Source organism: Cottoperca gobio, chromosome 13 (assembly GCF_900634415.1).
Source record: "Cottoperca gobio chromosome 13, fCotGob3.1, whole genome shotgun sequence".
Classification (NCBI taxonomy): Eukaryota; Metazoa; Chordata; class Actinopteri; order Perciformes; family Bovichtidae; genus Cottoperca; species Cottoperca gobio.
Genome location: NC_041367.1, coordinates 24,611,645 through 24,633,811, shown reverse-complemented (window position 1 = coordinate 24,633,811; position 22,167 = coordinate 24,611,645). Strand labels below are relative to the sequence as shown.

The window sequence follows — 22,167 nt, the reverse complement described above, 5'->3', positions numbered from 1 at the left end:
CTCAACCAGACAGCTTCAACTACAAACTTGCCCCGCCCCTGAGGTTCCCAAACTGATAACTCACTCCCTGCGCTTGTGAGATCCTCCATGAAACTCACAAAAAAAACTCGGTGACAAGGGAGACCCTGGCAAAGCCAAGCTCCTACTGAAGATGTGTTTGACTTCCTGCGATAATGTTGGTCACAGCTCCAGTTATGTAGCCGAATGGCTCGTAACAATGACCCTGGTAACCCATATTCCCCATAGGACTCTTAGGGTACATGGTCATAAGCCTTCTACAAGTCCAAAAACACTAAAAGGATAAGGAAACATCAATGGGTATATTCCATTTAATGATCATTGAACTCCTAAACCATTTGTCATAAAGTGGTGTTATTTTTTTGTTTTTTTAACCTGCTTCGATTTTTACTTTTGTTTTAAGATCCCTCCAGTTTTACTTAATGTTACTTTAATATCCACTTGGATTGTTTCACCTTTTCACATTTATATCTGCTGAAGGAGGAAAGTTTTGTCTGTGCTCACCTTAAATCTCAGTTTAGCGTGTGTATTCAATGTAACAAGCATAATGACAAGCCACTAATTAACCACTAAACTTGCATATTCCACAGATTCTGGAATTTTCAATGAGGGAGTACATGTTTCTATACATTCCTAACTTTCAAGCAGAGTATTCTTAACATCTTAAAACATCTGGAGGGATCTTTAAGGATTTAAAACCTGGTATTTTGTCAACAATCTGAATGGAGTAAGCATCTTCCAACCTTTGGCAATTATCACCACAAATACGGAAGAAAAAAAAACACCACCGTACAACGAAATGGACCCAAACTAATTATTTTTCATAACCACCATTAACAGTTTCAGGCAGTATTTTACTTTCAACAACTGCAGCTCTTCCGATATTGTTGCCCACTTTAAAAGTGCACCGTCTCACCTGCTAATCACGGAGTTTTAGTTTAATTGGGCAAGCCGATGCCATTGATACTTGCCTATGCATGTATGGTACATGGCGTGTACTAAGAAAAAGATCTGCAGCGAAGCTTTGCTGGTACAGCAGCGCCCTCCCATCTGCTTAAGCTGCTATCTGACGGCAAGTTTGCTCCTCTCAGCCCTGTTTTCCAGTGTGACAGATTTGTCTACTAACTCCAGTGGATCCCTCAATAAAGCTGAAATAGATAAAGATATAAACGGCTGCATTTCCAGCCAGAGCCTCCCAGCAGCCCACTGTAGTCCACTGGCAGTTTCCATGACGGTGTTCACTAATTTTTCTTTTTTTTTTACTCTCTCATTCCGACAAGTGGGCTGCTGATGCTGTTTCCATATCTGTTTTCCAATTATTTGTAATGTCAGTTAACCAATATCAATTAATGAATCAATCAATAATCACTCAAATTATTGTTTGTATAGTTGGACACCAGCTTTTCACTTGGTCTTGGGCACCCCAGTATTTCATCCCATCCTGGATGCTGTAGGAGTGGAGAGCCCGGGTGTTGTACTTCATTCCTCTGGACCGAAGAGCTACACTTGTCGATGTAGTAGATACCTCATGCTGTTGGTGGACAGCTGGACCACTCTTGTCAGCTGCTTCTTCAGCTCAGCTACTGTCTGTCCAAACGGATGCTCAGCTGACACAAGCCAAACAGTTTCCACATTTTTAGCCATTAACTGACACTCATTTCACTCAAATAAGTACAATAAACCTAAATGTGGATTACATTTTTTTCTAATTCTGTACATAGTGGCTTAAGAAGGATGGTCAGTGGTGGAGAGTAACTAAGTACAATCATCTTGTACTGTACTTAAGAATAATTTTAAAGTAAAACATAAAACCCATGAACTTTGGGTTACTTAGGACCTCGGTTATTTGATAACATAGTAGCTGTTTCACATGAGAATCACCTTGGCATGACCAACTAAGGAATCTCCATTGACACCACGTCTGTCATGACAGACAGGTCGACACGCTCAATTACCACAGTCGACCGACCCCTCACAATCAGTCCAGACCGGTTTCTTACGTGTCCTATGCAAAGAGGGAAGTGATGGTGAAACACCTCACTCTGTTATGGTCCCGAGACATCCAACCTGTTAAAATGAGGCGAAGCCCAGACTCGCTGCAGCAGAAATGTCCTGCAGTAAAGTGAAGTGGCCATACTCCTCGTGTGTGGAATGACCCGCAAACCCTCGCTATAGAACAGAGAAATGGCCTTTACAATCCAGAGGGACACCTTGGCGAGTCAATGGTTTACCCTTGTGGGATGTGGCCCAGGACACAAACAGCTGATCCCCTTCCCAGAAACCTCTGATTATACTCACATTACGTGCGAGCCCACACTGGGCATAATGTGTAAGCCTCTGTTATTTCTCAACTGAGGGAATAGAAGTCGGTGAAAATCCGAAAGCTCCACTGTGGGACATCTGTAGGCTGACTCCACCAGTTAGGAATAAAACTGATTGGGCTGCAGAGCAGACTTTGGTGAGCCCTGGGGCAAACTGCAAACAGGAGAGCGGATGATAAAAGCCTGTAAGTCACATCACACGCTTTGCCGTATCAAAGAGCAACACCATTTTAAGTGAAATAAACTTATCCCACCGCCTCTATAGGCTCAAACGGGCGTCCCAGGGCTGGAAACCGAGAGTTTGCGGCGCACCTTTCATCAAGCGACAACTAACGGGGTATTTTACAAGGATATGTCTCATTGAGATTAAAAATCTCTTTTTCAAGAGAGTCCTGGCCAAAATAGGCAGCAGCATAAGTGATATGTGGTTGGAAGATGGACAGGGTAGAGGAGGAAGATACAATTATTTACCTAATAATAAAGTAACATAGAACCAAGAGAAGAAGAAGAGGAAGAAAGTCACAAAGAGCAAACAGGGATTTGTGTTAAGCTGCAGGGAACACAGTGTCCCATCACTTCCTGGAGAAATAACATTAAAATCCACCAAAGCAGACAAACTACACCAACCGTCTATGGTGAGTTAACGATGTTACTTTAGCTAGCTTACATGTTTTATCTGTAGCCTATTATGTTCACTTCTCTGTAGTTATAGTGAGCATAATAGCTGCTGATGGTCGGTCCATGTATGATTCTAATAACTTAGTTATAGTTATACAGAGCTGTCCAGACACAAACACCCCTGGACCAGCAAAAAGTGCTGACGTGATTCAACCAACTTCAACAAAAGCACAACTAATGATGATATCCAGATAAATGTTAATAATCTCCCCAATCATTCATCGTGCTTTCCAATGCGTCTGTGGGTTGCTTGGCAACCACGCTGCTAAATGTCGCTGAAGAACTACATTTCTTGGTGGAAAAATTATTATGTGTTATCAATAAATGATTGTTTTTTTGTTGCTGTTTGTTTATTTTATGAATTGTTGCCAGGTATATGTAGTAACTGTTTTTTGTTGATGCTTACATTTTATATTTGCAAAATCAATTTGTCAAAGGATCCTGTGGGACAAACTGTGTAATAGACACTGTTTCTAAATGACCTCAACCAACATTTTTATATTTGTTGAAATTCCCCTTACCTGCCGAAAGCAATGAATAAATCAAATGGTCTGGCAAAAAAAAAAAAATCTGGTATCTGTGGCTGTCGCAGGACTGTAATAAGCCGACCTGCCTGCCTGTCTGCCTATCGTCTGTCTGCCTACTGTCTTCCACAGCTGTGAGTATTAACAACGGCCATGTTCACTGTTTACGTTCATTATGATCATTTTGAGAGAGTCCTTGAGGGACGTGTTATCAGTGTTGCCAACTTGCCTACTTTCTCGCTAGATTTTAGCACATTTTGGAGCTAGTGCTGCTAGTTACTTTCATTGCAAAAGAGTTGGCAATATTGGGCTGGGTTTTTTGGTTGGATTATTTGGACGGTTGAGGTAAAAAACCTAGATTACTGTTGCCGGCTTCTCCAATGTTACCTATACCAAGCTTTAAGAAAAGTATCAAAATAAAGCAATGCAAATACTTTTATTACAAGTAAAATACCTTGCATATGTAAAACTACAGTAAAATTACAAAAGTATCAGCAGCAAAATGTACTTAAAGGTCCCATATTGTAAAGCAGGTCAAAGTGCTGTATAAATACTGTGAAAGTATCGAAAATTCTAGAGGTCGAGCCCTCCAAAGGGTCAACAGATAAAGTTGGAGGGGGGTGGTTGTGAGATGATTACGGGAGAGGAAATAAGAAGAAACTAAGTTCTGATACACACATCTGTTTTTATTTATAGGACGTTAGATTTTTAGTGAAGTATTGGATCATTTGAACAGTTATTGAAGCAGAAATTTAATTTCTTTGGTGGAACTGTCAACAACTCATAGACATGTGAAACACAACAAGGAGCCACAACTACACAATGTGTTTATGTAAGAGGACACAAGTAAAAAGACTGGGAAACACTGGTTTAATCTTAATGTTTAACGTTACATTTTATAAACTTCATATGTGTTTTATGTCAAATATTAATCTGAAAGGTTACTAATAATTCCGGCTGTCAATTAAACGTAGTAGAGTAAAATGACAATATTTCCCTCTGGAATTTACCGGAGTAGAAGTATAAAGTAATATAAAATGGATAAAAGTACAAGTTCTCCAAAATTGTGCTTGAGTACAGTACTTAAGTAATACACTCGGCTACTTTCCACCACTGGCAATAAGCTAATACCAGCTGAAGTATCTATCGGGCCGATCTATCAGTCTAGCTCTATACGGTTAAGCACACTTATCCTATTGTGATGCTTTGTTCACCTGCTTCAGAACACATCTCCAGCTGGTTCAGAACTCTGCAGTGAGGCTTTGAACAAAAACTAAACATATATCACACATTACACCAGTTGTGTTGCTTCTCTGGCTCTCAAACAGCCTCAGAGAAGCCAAACCAGCACACATCATGAAAAACCCTTCAAACTCATTTGTTTTCTCTGGCCTTCTCTTTAATTGGTCTTTAACTATCACTAGTAAGATGCACTGAAAGGCAGTTTTTGGAGTCTAATGCAGTGGATACGTGTTAATAATGCGTGTGTACAAAAAAAACTGTTGGATAATGTTTTCCGATTGATATTGGCATCATTAAAACCTTTTAGCGCTGTAAAGCTGTAATTTCAATGCCATATTCTAAGTCATAGTCTAAATGTATATATGGCAGTAATGTTGTAAACTGAGGTGCAGCATTAACTTTCCAATTTAGTAATTTCTATGAGTCATTGATAAGATAATAAAACATAATGAGTGTTTCTAACTTTTTCTGACTTGGACAGCTTCTGTGTGAGTGTGTGTAAAAGCACATGTGTGTTAAGTAATTACCTGCCGTATTAGCAGCGGTGTGTGTCAGTCCCCGCAGACTGTGATGGCTCCTGGGCAGCTCATCGTACTGTTGCCACCCCGTAGTGTACACACACGCACACACACACACACCACACACACACACACACACACAGGCTTTCTGACACTGATCACTCCTGTGGAAACACACAGACATGTTACATAACATACCAGTCAACACAGAGGGCAAAACAGTGAACAAGTAACATTGAAAATGTTTTATCTTTTTTTGTTGACTGGGGAATTTCTTTTACAAATACATAAAATATCATATGCGATCAAACTATCTAGTTGGACAGAAAACCCCTGCTTGAGGACAGCAAATGTTGCCTATAGGACAGCACTCATGTTCAACATGAAGTGACTTTACAGACCGCCGGTAAACACATTCTTCGGATTTCATGTCCAACGATTAAAGATTGATGATACACCTATTGCATCAGCACCTATTATCAAATCCGGAAAAGTTGCTCAATTATAAAGCTCGGGTAAAGATAAAGTTGATAGGTTGCCTCCATGTTGTACAGCTTCATTATGTGGCAAGTACATATTTCGCCATCACAACCTACTACTTTATACATTTTTACTATTCAATGCAAACATCACACATATCAACTGGTGGCATGCACTACCCGAATAGCTGTTCACAGCTCTTCAACTCATGGTAGAAAAAACGAGAACTTTCTGAAACGCTATCCCTGTCCTCTATCATTGTCTCCTCAGGAAGATGGACCATACAGCTGAGCAAACAGCCCACACAACATGCATTCAACTGACAAGCAGGTACCTAAAAGAAGAAAAGGGAGGAAGAGTGGCAGTTAAGTTGGTTCGTAAGAGGCTCACCCTTGTTGTTCTGAGCGACAAAAAGCAGTGGGGTGCTACTTGGGAGGCTGTGGCTCCAGAGTGTTAGAGGATAGTATGAACACAGCGATCCAGAATACCACAGATCAAGTTACAGGACTGGTAAATATAGCAGACGTCTATGACCTCTACAGGTCCCTCTACACTCAGTGGCATTCCAAATTGCTCTTAAATGACGAGCATAAGCATCAAGTCCAGCAAACTACAGCAGATGTTTTCACAGAAATTAAAATCTTAAATGAGTGGCAAACCTCTCTGGATTATGAATCATTTTGCATTCCTTCAGTAATAGTGCCAAAGCATAGCAAAAGGCATATCTGTATACACCCCAAACTGCCACATTGAGTCATTTGTTGGTTGTCAGTTTCTTGGAAATGTAATCCATCAACGTGACATTTGTCATCAATTCCAATGCCTATGGTAATAACTGTTATTCAGCTTGATATTATGTCTTCTACATATAAGTCAAAAATAAATGCCTTGTCTCTGGCCACACGTATATAACATATAGTTGCAAAACTGATGTATGAAAACATACATAACCAGTGAACTACCAAATTAATTATTTTCTAGCAAAGGAAAGCAGTTGACGTATGTGTGTAAGACGATGGAAAAAGACAGACGTAGTACTGTGGTGGACGGTCTCCGTGAGGGGTATAGCATTACATGTGACTGGGAGGAGATGGGACGACACTGGAACAGAAGCCACACTCGCAGCACTGCAGTGTGGCCGTTTGTATATATTGTTCTGAAAAGACTAATTTGAGGCAAATGTTTTTTAAACATTCCTCATAATCTATGGAGATAACGTTATTCCACACGTGATTAGATAACCACTCTGACTCAAGAGCGTTGCTCGGTAATGGAAGCGGGGCAGGTTTGACAGAGTATGCTATTGAAGGGGGCGGAGAGCATATTGTATCAGCAAAAACCATGGCGAAAACTCCCCTTGTAAGTCCTTTGACTGAGAGGTAGCGACATACAAAGTAAATACAACGCTTATAAACTAACCTGCATGGTTACTTTCGTTCGCGTAACCTCGGTGAACGTCCCGCATCGGCTAACTAGCTTATTTAGCTAGCTAACTCAAGTAAAAAAGTGTACCTTATCTGTACAGCACAGACAGCAGCGGTGTTACGCCAGTGTGTTAAGAGCACCGCTCCGAGTGTGTACGTTAAGCACGTTGTGGCACTGCTCATTAAGCAAACTATACACATTTCACGGTAAATTGCGGTAGCTTGGTCCTTTAAAATGTAAACTTTTGGAGTTGGTTTAGCTGTTATTCTTCCCCCATAACACAGCGTAGGGCACTTATGTAGAACGTACTTAGCTAACGTCACCCGTCTTAAAACTTGAAATGGTACTGAAATATAGAGCTATTTCGCAGTTTTGTTGGCACATTGTGACTTCCTTTATGGGTTTAATGGTGTTTGAGAAGGTACGTTTTATATTTAAATCTGACAAGTAACGCAGCCCTAACATTGACAGTTGCAGGATGACTTCTTATGCTTCAGTCCATAGCAGAGAACAGTACCTATCTGGGTTATGGTGGTGTATGAGGTACCAAACGGCATTCACTCACCTCACAGACCATCCCGATCCAAAAGTATCTTTATGGCTGGTTTGTGTTGCTTTTTAGACCATTACTTTAGTTGCTGTGTTGGTAATGTTGGATGGAGGACTACACCGTCATGGTAAAATTTAAATCAAGACTACGCTGGTATTCAGCCATATCTTCTATCCCCTTGCAGTTGTAGGGTTTTTTCAGCAACCAAGTAACGGTTCTGTTAGCTTTAACGGTGACGTCGGTCCGGTAACAGCTCATTTCTAATTGGTTCATGCCTCTCTGTGAACGTCACCAGCAAGCGCAGTGACCTGCCTCCTACACCGTCACCATGGTGACGAACGTAAACATCAGAAATGTATTTCATTGAACAAATGCTGCTTTTATATGTTATGGGAAAGATGAGGATTTGTTTTCCAATAAAGATAATTCATTTTCACTTCAGGTGTATGGTTGTGGGTCTAAGAACCACCATAAGGACTGCTCAGGTATTTCCAGTAGTAAATACTACCAACAAAGAATGCTTGTGTACATGTACTTGGTGAGAAACATCAATGTCTACAGAAGAACTGCAGTCACCTTCAGTAATTTTTTAACCATAAGCTTTATTCGGATTGTGAATGCAGCTGGAACTGTAACCAAATATTTGAATATTGATGATCTGCTGTGTTCAAATACAGATGAAATTGTGATTACTTTTTCTGTTTAATGGTTTACAAACCCTAGGAAAGTATTGCTATACTTTTTTTAAAGTAGTATATGAACCAAATTGATACTAATGGATTTAAGTAAGTTGGCTGAATAAAAATAAATAGGTAATATGGAATAATGAATTGCCATCAGAGTGCAGTTACTATTGTTTTACATTGGCTTAATTGCTGCTTAAATCTTATACACAAACCCATTTTTAGAACACATAATAAAAGACTATCTAATCATTCAAAAACTCTGAAAGAAAATTGATGTTAAATACATAAATTGTCATATTAACTTAATTTTATATGCTTTAATGCACTGCAACTATGTAACTGTGTTCTTTTAATTACTCAGCAATACTCAAGTTTGTTATAAGAATACATGTGCTGCATTAATAGTTGTTTGGGTCAAATATTAAAGAAGGTCTACTAATACACCATGTATCATTGTTTCTTTTAAATATTCCAATATTTCAGCACTCAAGTAGTCAATCATGCTGGAGTGTGCAAGTGTCTGCATCAATTTGAATGAGTCATAAAATCTTACTGCAGTATAACCATCTGTAAAACACATCCGGACCCCTGACATGGCTCCAAGGCTGCTGCTGTGAATTAAACAAGGTGTCACACACTGAGAATGGAGACTGCCATTTATTACCACCCAATGACAGAGTTTCTGAGAGAAAGATTACTCATTTTGTTCCATTTAATGCTTCATATAGGTTCCTACAAAACTTAATAATGCTTTTATTGCCACATATTATGAACAGTCCTGTGTTACATAATAGAGTGAGTGATTATCTTAAATACTGGTACACTGTATAAGGCTGAGCAAGGAGAAAACCTGGTCAGATTTAGTCCAACCAAAATCTATAACACTGTAATTAAAGACAAATATTGTCTTTTGAGAGCCACGTGAGCTCTGGTGCACTACTTTTAGAGGCAGACGCTTACTCAAACATTGTATTTACTGATACATCCATAATAGCAAGTAGGTATTTAGTTCCACAGGTCTCCATTCAAACAGGATGTGCTGTCCTGAAGCTGCCAGATGTCTAGCATTATGTGTGAGTATTTAACCAACTAAAGGAATGATACAGCTTTTCAATGTATCAATTATATTTGTTCTTACAACATGAACAGACTGTTTTGAGGAGTAGAGAGTGAATAAATGGGTTGGATCTGATTACATTCAAAGGGCAAATCCATCCTCAATTACTCCTCAGGAAGTATTTTGACTACTTCAATTAATGATTTCCTAAACATTTTGAAGAATGCCTTTTGACACCTCCAATGACTCCTTTGAAGAAACAGTTCAAAAGTTTTGGAAAAATGCTTATTCGCTGTCTGGCAGTGAGTTAGATGATACGATTATACCACACTCTTATGTACTGTATGTACGCTAAATATGTATCTACAGACAGCAGCTGGTTAGCTTTGCTTATCTTAGCAGAAACAACTTGAAAAAAGATGAAAACCGCTTGCCTGGCTCAGCCCGAAAGTAACAGATCCACCTATGTGCACTTCTAAAGCTCATGACTGAGAGTATAAATGACAAATTGTGGTTTTATGAAAAATGTATTGAAAGCGGAGAGTCCAGAAAGTGCACCTGCCTGAGAGTCACATCCAGCACATACTCCCCCCGTTAAACTGCAACCTGCCGTTTAACACTTACAGTATGTTTTATATGGATTATACAAACAAGATAGAACATGTTTATTAGTGATCTTTAGATGGTCTGGTACGCAGATTTTGTTATCTTCAGACAAAGCCAGGCTAGCTGTTTCCCCCGATTTCCAGTCTTTATGCTAAGCTAAGCTAATCGTCCCCTGGCTGTATCTTATTTTAGTGTACAAGTATGAGGGTAGAATTGATCTTCTCATTTAATTCACAACAATAAAGCACAACAGTGTATTTATCAAAATGTGAAAGTACCATATTTCTTCAAATGTCATATTCATCTCTGGATTATGTATGAAAGTGGTGAAAGCAATAAGAGTTATATTGAAATCTAGAGTTTAACAACAAGCAAGTCACTTCTTACTCAAACTAAAGTCACAACATGTGCAGTGGTAGTACTGCATTCTGCTACTGATCAATGTCTCAACAAATAAAAGGCAGCTCTAGAAGACCTCACAGTATGAGTCTGTGGGACTGATACCAAAAGTTTACTGCTGATGGTTCAGTCGGTCAGAGTAATGCAGCACAAAACAACAAAGTGACTAAATAAATCCTACACAGTGCAATTGGTGTTAAAGGGTGTTGTAATTTTCCTTTAAAAGGTCCTGCAGACCTGTTTTCTCAATCAGCTCCTAACTGTGACTGAGATCATCCTACATAAACACAACATTTCATTATTTGTAAATGTATTAATATAGCCTATATATAGAAGACAACTGCTCCTTCTGAAACTACATCGTGGAAACACTAGATTATTTGTTTATTCAGTGGGTACATGTGACAGTGTTGTTGGGCTGCGTTTCAGTTGGATTTTTACAACATATTTTGGTCAGGAAATGTTACTTTAAAAACACAATATTAATATTAATCAATCCTAATTTCTCCAACAATGAAAAGTATGTCATTCAGTTTTTTCAATATTATAGCCACATTTTACATTCATAAAATGAAATAAAAAACAAAAAGATTCATTTATTTAAACTATTTAATATTGCAATCTTGGGTGCATATGCAAGTTATTTATGTTATTTTTTCTTCTTTATACATATTTCTGTCATGAAATAAATAACTCTACTTTTAACATTGTATCTCTACTATGTTCCCTGATGGCTTATGTTATAATAACAAAAAAGTTTTTTCTAATAAAAGTTCAAATGTTGTTTTTTAAAAATGAAATGAAATAAAGACAACATTTTCTCCCAAAGCAACACATTTGTTTTCTTGTCATGAAATGTTTCTGTATTTTTGTTTTGTCCGAGCTCTTGGAACTGGTTTGAATGGGCGGGTCTGCAGTAAGGAAAACATCATTTAAAATAATGTGTACCATATTAGAATTTGATTCAAAATGTGACGACATTTGGGGTCGTATTTTTATGCTGCCAGGCCACTGTCAATCAAATGTGATTAAACCAGAACCACAGTGTCATGATAAAGCAGATAACTTGAGTTTTTGTTAAACTCTTAACAAATAATAACTAAGGATTTTTACCTAACTTTTACTTTGATTGTTGCTTTATTAGTCATGAATCTCTAATGTTACAGAGAAGTACTTAAAATCTAAAATAAAATAAAATTTCTTTAAAAGAAACTGAATCTGCATGAATTCAACAGGTAAACAATGAATTTACATAAACACTTCAAATATTCTTCTTGGCCTTCCATCAAGTTCATTATTTCATACGCAGATATAGTGACCAGTTTCCTCACAAACACATAAAATCAAATAATAACATGCATTCCAAATAAATCACCCACTCTGCAAACAACTACATGTCACATGTTATCACTTCAAACAAATCTCACACTGCATTGCACCAGCACACAGACTCCTTAGTCATAGATCACACCTTCTAATATTCAAGTATAACAGTAGCGTTATAAATTAAACAAATTATAATAGTAAGGAGGGAAATATTGTAGCATTTACATACTTGAGATATTGATACATTTGGAGGGTAAACACCTTGGTAAAAACACTAAATCACACTGAAGGGAGTTTCCTATCAACAGTGGTTGAACTGAGAGTACAGACCAAACACGAAATGTGAATATTTAATTTAGTGGCTTGACATATCAGCCGTGTACATAGCCATAACATTGTGCACTGTCAGGAATCCCCTACTTTGCTAAGCTGCTTGCTATAGGAAAAATCAATTGCACCAAACATCACACATCAATGCTCCTTTTACACAAGGTGGATGCTGGATGATAAAATCAATACATACTGTATATATTCCACATTATAATAATAATACCCTCATGAGCTATCTTTGGTGAAAGTGATTATGTGCAGGATGGAGTGAAATGTAGACTAATGTGTAGCAGATGACACAACGATGTATGCAGTTCAAAGGTACATACACATGCACTGCACTACACTACAATCAGTGAGGATAATTAATTGATTATATTCTGAGAAATTATTAATACACTGTAAAGAAAGTGCATTGATTAAGCTTTTAAACGGTTCATAAAACAAGATCACATCCAAGTATCTAAAGGGGGAAATGAAATGATATGACTTACATAAGAAAATGGAGCATTGTGATATATTCTTAAAAGTATAATAATATAAAATAGGATTAAAGCAAAACCTAATGAAATCATATAGCCAAATTAGCCATGTGTGCAAAATCGGCAAATACAAACACATTGGTTCATTGACCATGAACAAAAAACTAATGACAAACTCTCAACCTTGTCTTACTCCCTAGAATGTGATCAAATTAATTAACATGATCTGGATAAGGGTATAACTAAATAAAGAAGTTATGCCTTCATACTGCTCCTATGCAGAATGTGCTCTGAACCCTATTGTTTGTGTTCATGTTTCACTTCATTCCACATGAAAGACAAAAGTCATCTAGTGAGGCTACTGTAATGGCAGAGCCACAATGAAACCAAACACATAACATGACACAACAGCTGCTTTGTGATATCCCGTGTAGGCATGTGTGAGAATACAAGTTTGAGCATACAGTATGGCTTTTGTGATAAGAAACACAGAGCTTGGTCAGTGATAAAGGAAACATCCATCCATCCATCCATATTCTGCCACTTCTCCGACGGTTCGTAGTGGCAGCAGGCAAGCAAGGTATTCCAGACATCCCTTCCCCAGCAATGTTTTCCAGCTCTTCCTGGGGAATCATGAGGCGTACCCTAGCCAGATGAGATATATAATCTATCCAACGTGTTCTGGGTCTACCCCAGGAGCCCGAGAGGCATCCTGATCAGATACCTGAACCATCTCAACTGGCTCCGAATGCCTGAGCTCCTCACCCTATTGCTAAACCTGATTTGGATGCTATCAGCCCATTGGATGGGCGTTATCAGTGGTCATCAGCGTCATTCATCATTGCTCCACCTACTGGAAGACTTAGAAGGCCGTTATCATCTATTCACATGGTTGATCACGATACGAATACAAGACGACACCGACCTCTAGTGGCCATAGTTAACTATGACGGGAGCAAGGAAGTCAGGTAAAGTAGTATAAAGAGCAAGAAAGTCTGTGTTGGGAGGAGGTCGGGGTGGATGGATGGGTCAATAAACACAGGACTTGCACCCGGGAGCTTGCTGTTGATGTCCCGTGTGAAACCAAAGCTCAACATGACTCATTTTAAGGTGTGTTACATAACGTAATTATTATACCCCAAACCATGACCTTTTCCTAAACATTACCAGTAGCTTTGTTGCCTGAACCTAAAACAAGTTGTTTTGTTTTAATTAAAAATATTAATCCATGTTGCCCTGTCTCAACCATTTGAATGTCAGTGATAACAACTGATAACGGCTATTCAATGGGATGTTAACATCCGAAACTGGTGATCTCTAACGATGAGCAAAGCCACCCTATGAAGGAAACTTATTTCTGCTGCTTGGATCTGTGACTCATTCTTTCAGTCCGCAAAGCTCATGACCATATGTGAAAGTTGGAATGTAGATCATTTTTACTCTCACACCCAGAGATACTTGGGTTGCGGTTGAATAGTCAAAGAAATTACGTCCTATTCCACTTTTCTTTGACATCAAAAGGAAATGTTATTAGGTCGAGGAAAGAATTCGCTAGGACATAGGAAAAGACCACTGTGGTGCTCTGAGAATCCGACTTCACTTACGTTAGGCTACTTAATTATGTGAAAGCGGATGTTATTGACGTGGGTCTGCCATCACTTTCATTGTTGCTGCCACAAGGATTTGTGGGATGAAATAATCTAATTTTCTTTGGTAAAGGATGGTTCAATGTACTCCATGCTAAAGCATATAAGAAAGGAAGCCACAAAGCACCTTTCCTTAGCATTTAGATAACTCGACCAGTATCGACGGCTGCCACATCGATACTTCAGGGTCATTCAGTTATAAATAACTCAACCCATCCAAAAGGGAGAAATAATCCAAGGTCTCAGACTCTCAACCAGACAGCTTCAACTACAAACTGCCCCCGCCCCTGAGGTTCCCAAACTGATAACTCACTCCCTGCGCGTTGAGATCCTACCCATGAAACTCACAAAAAAAATCGGTGACAAGGGAGAACCCTGGCAAAGCCAAGCTCCTACTGAAGATGTGTTTGACTTCCTGCCGATAATGTGGTCACAGCTCCAGTTATGTAAGGACCGAATGGCTCGTAACAATGACCCTGGTAACCCATATTCCCCATAGGACTCCTTAGGGTACATGGTCATAAGCCTTCTACAAGTCCAGAAAACACATAAAAGGATAAAGGAAACATCAATAGGGTATATTCTATTTATGATCATTGAACTCCTGAAACCATTTTGTCATAAAGTGGTGTTATTTTTTGTTTTTTTAACCTGCTTCATCGATTTTACTTTTTGTTTTAAGATCCCCTCCAGTTTTACTTAATGTTACTTTAATATCCACTTGGATGTTTCACCTTTTCACATTTATCTGCTGAAGGAGGAAAGTTTGTCTGTGCTCACCTTAAATCTCAGTTTAGCGTGTGTATTCAATGTACAAGCATAATGACAAGCCACTAATTAACCACTAAACTTGCATATTCACAGATTCTGGAATTTTCAATGAGGGAGTACATGTTTCTATACATTCCTAACTTTCAAAGCAGAGTATTCTTATACATCTTAAAACATCTGGAGGGATCTTTAAGGATTTAAAAACTCTGGTATTTTGTCAAACAATCTGAATGGGATGTAGCATCTTCCAACCTTTGGCAATTATCAACACAAATACGGAAGAAAAAAAAAACACCACCGTACAACGAAATGGACCCAAACTAATTATTTTTTCATAACCACCATTAACAGTTTCAGGCAGTATTTTACTTTCAACAACTGCAGCTCTTCCTGATATTGTGCCCACTTTAAAAGTGCACCGTCTCACTGCTAATCACGGTAGTTTTAGTTTAATTGGGCAAGCCGATGGCATTGGATACTTGCCTATGCATGTATGGTACATGGCGTGTACTAAGAAAAAGATCTGCAGCGAAGCTTTGCTGGTACAGCAGCGCCCTCCCATCTGCTTAAGCTGCTATCTGACTGCAAGTTGCTCTCTCAGCCTGTTTTCCAGTGTGACAGATTTGTCTACTAACTCCAGTGGATGCCCTCAAATAAAGCTGAAATAGATAAAGATATAAACGGCTGCATTTCCAGCCAGAGCCTCCCAGCAGCCCACTGTAGTCCACTGGGCAGTTTCCATGACGGTGTTCACATAATTTTCTTTTTTTTTACTCTCTTCATTCCGACAAGTGGGCTGCTGATGCTGTTCCATATCTGTTTTCCAATTATTTTGTAATGTCAGTTAACCAATAATCCAATTAATGAATCAATCAATAAGTCACTCAAATTATTGTTGTATAGTTGGACACCAGCTTTTCACTTGGTCTTGGGCACCACCAGTATTTCATCACCATCCTGGATGCTGTAGGAGTGGAGAGCCCGGGTGTTGTACTTCATTTCCTCTGGACCGAAGACGCTACACTTGTCGATGTAGTAGATCCTCATGCTGTTGGTGGACAGCTGGACCACTCTTGTCAGCTGCTTCTTCAGCTCAGCTACTGTCTGGTCCAAACGGATGCTCAGCTGACACAAAGACAAACAGTTTCCACATTTTAGCCATTAAACTGACACTCATTTCACTCAGAATAAGTACAATAAACCTAAATGTGGATTACATTTTTTTTCTAATTCTGTACATAGTGGCTTTAAGAAGGATGGTCAGTGGTGGAGAGTAACTAAGTACAATTCATCTTGTACTGTACTTAAGAATAATTTTAAAGTAAAACATAAAACCCATGAAACTTTGGGTTACTTATCGTAACCTCGGTTATTTGATAACATAGTGAGCTGTTTCACAATGAGAATCACCTTGGCATGACCAACTAAGGAATCTCCATTGACACCACGTCTGTCAGTGACAGACAGGTCGACACGCTCATATTACCACAGTCGACCGACCCCTCACAAATCATTCCAGACCGGTTTCTTAACGTGTCTATGCAAAGAGGGAAGTGATGGTGAAACACCTCACTCTGTTATGGTCCCGAGACATCCAACCTGTAAAATGAGGCGAAGCCCAGCTCGCTGCAGCAGAAATGTCCTGCAGTAAAGTGAAGTGGCCATACTCCTCGTGTGTGGAATGAGCCCGCAAACCCTACAGCTATAAGACAGAGAAATGGCCTTTACAATCCAGAGGGACAGCCTCTGGCGAGTCAATGGTTTACCCTTGTGGGATGTGGCCCAGGACACAAACAGCTGATCCCCTTTCCAGAAACCTGCTGATTTACTCACATATACGTGCAGAGCCCACACTGGGCATAATGTGTTAAGCCTCTGTTATTTCTCAACTGAGGGGAATAGAAGTCGGTGAAAATCCGAAAGCTCCACTGTGGGACATCTGTAGGCTGACTCCACCAGTTTAGGCATAAAAACTGGATTGGGCTGCAGGCAGACTTTGGTGAGCCCTGGGGCAAACTGCAAACAGGAAGAGCGGATGATAAAAGCCTGTAAGTCAATCACACGCTTTGCCGTAGTCAAAGAGCAACACCATTTTAAGTGAAATAAACTTTATCCCCACCGCCTCTATAGGCTCAAACGGGCGTCCCGAGGGCTGGAAACCGAGAGTTTGCGGCGTGCACCTTTCATCAAGCGACAAACTAAAGGGTGCTGCTCCACAGGCTTATCTCCAAGGCCTACTTGACTGAGATCGCCGCTAAATATTCTTTAATTGTAGAAAAGGCCTTACCCTGCCACTTACCACTGTAAAGAGAGCGAGTGGAGGAGGCCCTTGCACTCGGAATGGTGTCATGCAGGTGACCTGCGCATGCAGCATTCAGGTTCCACCTCTCACGGGCCAAGCGAGGGTGGTAGATCTCCCCGTGTGCCTAGCAAAAAATACTGCCCAAAGCTCTAAGAGGTTTATGTGAGCCTGAGCCAGCTTCTGGCCCCAGGTGCCATTCACTGTCTTGCTCATTCATGGTTGCCCCCCCCATTCTGATAGGGATGCATCTGTTGTCATGGTTACCCTTGATGACACCGCCACCCGCGGAGTTATTTTACCTATGGGGCTAAGGTGACGGAGTGAGCATAGCAGCGTTAGGCGGAAGAGGGAGAGACACTGATTGAGATACACTCTGATCCCTCCGACAGCGTGACGCGATAAGAGAGGGAGTTTATGTTGAGACCCAAGTATTCTGTACATTGCGCAGGTTCGAACGACTTTGTGTGTTAACATGGCTGTTAGCTATGCATATACTGTTGTTAATGAAAATGTATGTGTTTACACTGTTGGAATGATTACACGTCATGTGTTTCATCGGTCATATAAAACTATTTATTGGAGCCATTTTAAAGGGACTGCTTTTGGACTGCTTTTCAGCTAATCAGCTGTTCTTAGCCATTACTGGATAAGCGCTGTGAACCTTTAACATGGCCACCAGGGCATCATCTAAAATGTGGTAAACTGGTGAGGCATATGACATTCAGTACAATGGTACAACTATCGTCATTTTTGTGTCCCTGGCAGAAATAAGAAAAACTAAAACACATTTCCTATTTTTTATTTTTGTGACACTCACTTAACACCAGAAGGAACATACAAAAATTAAATCAATTAAGACCTGTGGCCTTTTATGTGTTGTTCTTGCTGTTTATCACTTGTCCCTGGGCCTGATTCTGGATATTCAATCCTGCTAAGTTTTGAATATTAATAATATTGGCCTAATATTAATTGTATGTGCAAATGATACACAAATGGCCATTTTAATGAAATATATCATGTGTTGTAAGATATATTAGTATTTCATGTCTTTTTTTATAAAAAGAACACCTGTCCCTTGGGGTCCTTGTCATTTCCATCACACCATGCAAAATGTGAATTTGGTGAGTTTTTAAAAAAGTTTTTAAACTTGGTGATCACAGCCATAGTCATGTGACAGGAGAGCACAGGCTGCAGCACAAAGACAGCTCCATGAAGGGAAGTGATATAAGATAAAATCAAGGTCAATATTTGATAAATCGAAAATATGTTTATTGGCTGTCCTTTGCAAATAGCTCATATATCCTTTACATTTAGAAATAATAAGAAAAACAACATTTGGTATTGTCTATTTTGTGTTTATTTAATGCTATCTCTAAAGAAGACGTTAGCATTCTAACATATCATGAGATTTTCTTTAAAATGTGTCAAAACGTCATTTCCAAAACAGTCATCTCCATCACTTTGATTATTGTGATGGAAAAGACCGTTTGAGTGTTATGGCTCATATCAGTGAAAATAATGTATGTTAAATTAAATGTCAGTGGGGTAGCTGTTCAAAAATATATCTGCAATTACTATTCACCGACAGCGAACCACCAGAGAGAATGAATCAGGGACTATTTTGCGCTAAACAGTAAGTGCAACATTTGCAACTTGCTTGTAGGTTTCAGCACCTTTCAGCCATATGATTTTATCTGCTTAATAGGTTAAAGTTTAGATTATGAAGTTCTTCCCTTAAAAATGTGTTTTGTGTGGGACAATAAGACTGAACATTGTTTAAAAGTGTTTTTGTGACCTGTCATTTCCAACACATGCAGTCATTTCTGTCACACAATGTCATCCCCATCACAACACATATTTTAACTAAAAATGCATACAAATTGACAATCACATTAAAAATGTTTTGTAGTTTGGAAAATTGTGCAGTTATAAGTACTATTAATTAATATTTTTTCTTTTAAAACAAATGTTTGTGGTGTGATGGAAATTATGATTTCCTCTGACTGTTTTAATAAAATCACAAAACTTGTATATTATTTAAAGAAATTCAGCATAGCCACTATCAGGAAGTGTTAATACACAGGATGTAGAAATATAAACATATTGAAACATTTCTCTAAATACATTTAATTTTTTCTAAAAAGTTCCAGACCAAAATGGTCCGTAGTTGAAGAATCCCCCATGAATCATTAAAGAGGGATTAGTAACACCCCGTGGAGTCCCATGACGTGTCATGACGATCAATTCGTCTTTCGCAATCGAAGGTTGCAGGACTCATCATGAACCACTGACCGTGCAGAAACTGAACGTTTATCTATTATAGGATTAACGTTTCAAACAACAAGTATCACTAAACTGGATTGTTTACATCAAACACCCTACACCCTTGGTGCACCAAGTAGACAAAAGTGGGAAGCTTGTGTGTCAAGGAAAAAGTGCTGAGGCAGAAACAAAATTACATTTACTGAAGAGACACTCAACAGGATTGTAGGATCAAGAATAATTGGGTCACATGAGATCACTGAAGTCCTGCCTCTAAAGTAATTTTACATGTGTCAACTATAAAATAATACCTCATGACATGCTTAACACACCTGTTCCACTTTTCCCTCACAGCGAACCTCCACTTGGGCACGGCAGCGAGGTCGAAGGTCAATCTCAGCAAGAGGTTCCAGCTTCCCATACTTGGTTACCAGAGAATGGTATCTGAGGAGGCAAAGAGCACACACACAGACAGAGCATGACACTCACACTCACACCACTGTAGTTGGAGTATAGACAGTGAGTGCAGCATACCTGTAGGGCAGCTCCTCCTCAGGGTAGTCTAAATGGTAACGGATGAAGAACCTCTCTGCGTCTTCTCTCTCACTATCACTCACAGCACTGCCATTTAGCAGTGATATTGAAGGGAGTCTGAGGAAAAGCACATGCATGCTATGTTAGCTGTATGTTAAAATTGTGTGAATCTGAACTATAACAGAGTATTGCTTTCTATAGTTCAGATGTGAAACGCACAATATGAGTTTCCAACATCGAATGACTAAAATCCTACAACCATCATCCTAAAATGACCAAGATCTAAAAAGTTTATGGTAAAAATGTGGCTTAAAACTGGATTTTTTAAAACTTCTGACAGCTGCTGGCAGACAACCACAACGCTGACGCATGTTTAAAGGAGAAACTGACTAAATGAAACGGACCGTTACCTTGATTAAAATTACAGATTTCTCTAGGTTTGAACATTTTCGGAAACATTTGGGATTATATAAGTACACAACTCAACAAAATAAATAACATGGTGTAGTCGTTTTTGACATCTTACTTTAACATTATTATATATTAAACCCTCAAACACTCCTCTGTTAGGAGCAAACAACCATTTTAGCTACTATAGGTGGGACTCACTGTGCTATCATGAGGCTGCGTCGCTCTGTGTTGGTGTAGGTCTGCAGTAAGGGAATGCCCTGCAGCCGCACCTCCACCAACTTGGGGAAGAAGTTGAGCTTCTCAATGTCCTCCCATCGGTTGAGACCTGACAACACACGTAGAGAAGTCACTTTTTAACCTGTCAAAATAGCGACAGTCGACAAGTATTAGAAGGAGGTTTGCAGTGTCTCCTGTATATAACTCTGTCCAAGCCATGTGTTAACACTTCACTGTACTGTGTTAAACCTTGTGCCTCACCAGTTGCTCTGATGTCCTTAGACCAGTGGTTCCCAAACTTTCTGTGGCCAAGGCACACCAAAGACCAAGCCAAAATCTCAAGGCACACCTGTGTTCATATCTGGACAAAATCCCCTCTATAACTGTGTTTCTCAAACGTTTTCAGATCAAGGACCACATAACCAATAAAAAAACACTCACGGACTACCTAACTCCCCAAATAGGGGGGGGGGGAGCTCCGGTGCGAGCTGTCGGGGCTCCAGTGCGAGGTGCTGTCGGAGCTTCGGTGCGAGTGCTGTCGGAGCTTCGGTGCGAGGGGGTGGAAACACTGAAGTAAATTACAAACCTTGTTTATAGTTAAATGCAATAGGCCTAATTGTTTCACAATGCAGTGCACACCGGGATTTGTCTCACGGCACACCGTTTGGGAACCACTGCCTTAGAGGACAAACATTTCTTTGTAAAACAAATGCCACAAAAGACGCCATTAAAACAGTATATATATACAGTATATCTCAAAAGTGAGTACACCCTTTAGATTTTTGCAAATATTCTGTTATATCCTTTCAGGGGATAACATTATCCTACTGAAACTTTGATATAACTTAAAGTAGTCAGTGTGCTGCTTGAATAACAGTATAGATTTATTGTCCTTTGAAAATTACTCAGTACACAGCTGTTAATGTCTAAACAGCTGGCAACAAAAGTGAGTACACCCCATAGTGAACATGTCCTAATTGTGTCCAATGATGTTGTTTTCCCGCCCTGGTGTCATGTGACTCGTTAGTGTTACAAGGATTCAGGTGTAAATGATAAGCAGGGCTGTTAAATTTGGTGTTTTGGGCACAATTCTCTCTGAATGCTGGACAACATGGCACCTCATGGCAAGGAACTCTCTGAGCGGCTGAAAAAAAGGATTATTGCGCTTCACAAAGATGGCCTTGGCTATAAGAAGATTGCCAACACCATGAAAATGAGTTGCAGCACAGTGGCTAAGATCATACAGCGGTTTTCCAGGACAGGTTCCACTCGGAACAGGCCTCGCCAGGGTCGACCAAAGAAGTTGAGTCCACGTGCTCAGCGTCATATCCAGAGGTTGGTTTCCAAAAATAGACGTGCGAGTGCTTCCAGCATTGCTGCAGA

General features: G+C 39.5%; 1 protein-coding gene across 2 annotated transcripts in view; it reads right to left on the bottom strand.

The window, feature by feature from the left end:
• Positions 1 to 15,354: 15,354 nt before the first annotated feature.
• The window catches only part of tbcela (tubulin folding cofactor E-like a), a 19,208-nt gene continuing 12,395 nt past the window's right edge, over positions 15,355 to 22,167 (bottom strand). For both annotated transcript variants that reach the window (XM_029446265.1, XM_029446266.1), the window contains exons 8-11: positions 20,767 to 20,893; positions 20,158 to 20,274; positions 19,956 to 20,067; positions 15,355 to 16,184 (exon numbers count right to left, since the gene is read on the bottom strand). In XM_029446265.1, the coding sequence (XP_029302125.1) occupies positions 15,978 to 16,184; positions 19,956 to 20,067; positions 20,158 to 20,274; positions 20,767 to 20,893 (563 nt within the window). In that variant the 3' untranslated portion in view covers positions 15,355 to 15,977. The remainder of the gene's footprint in view (positions 16,185 to 19,955; positions 20,068 to 20,157; positions 20,275 to 20,766; positions 20,894 to 22,167) is intronic.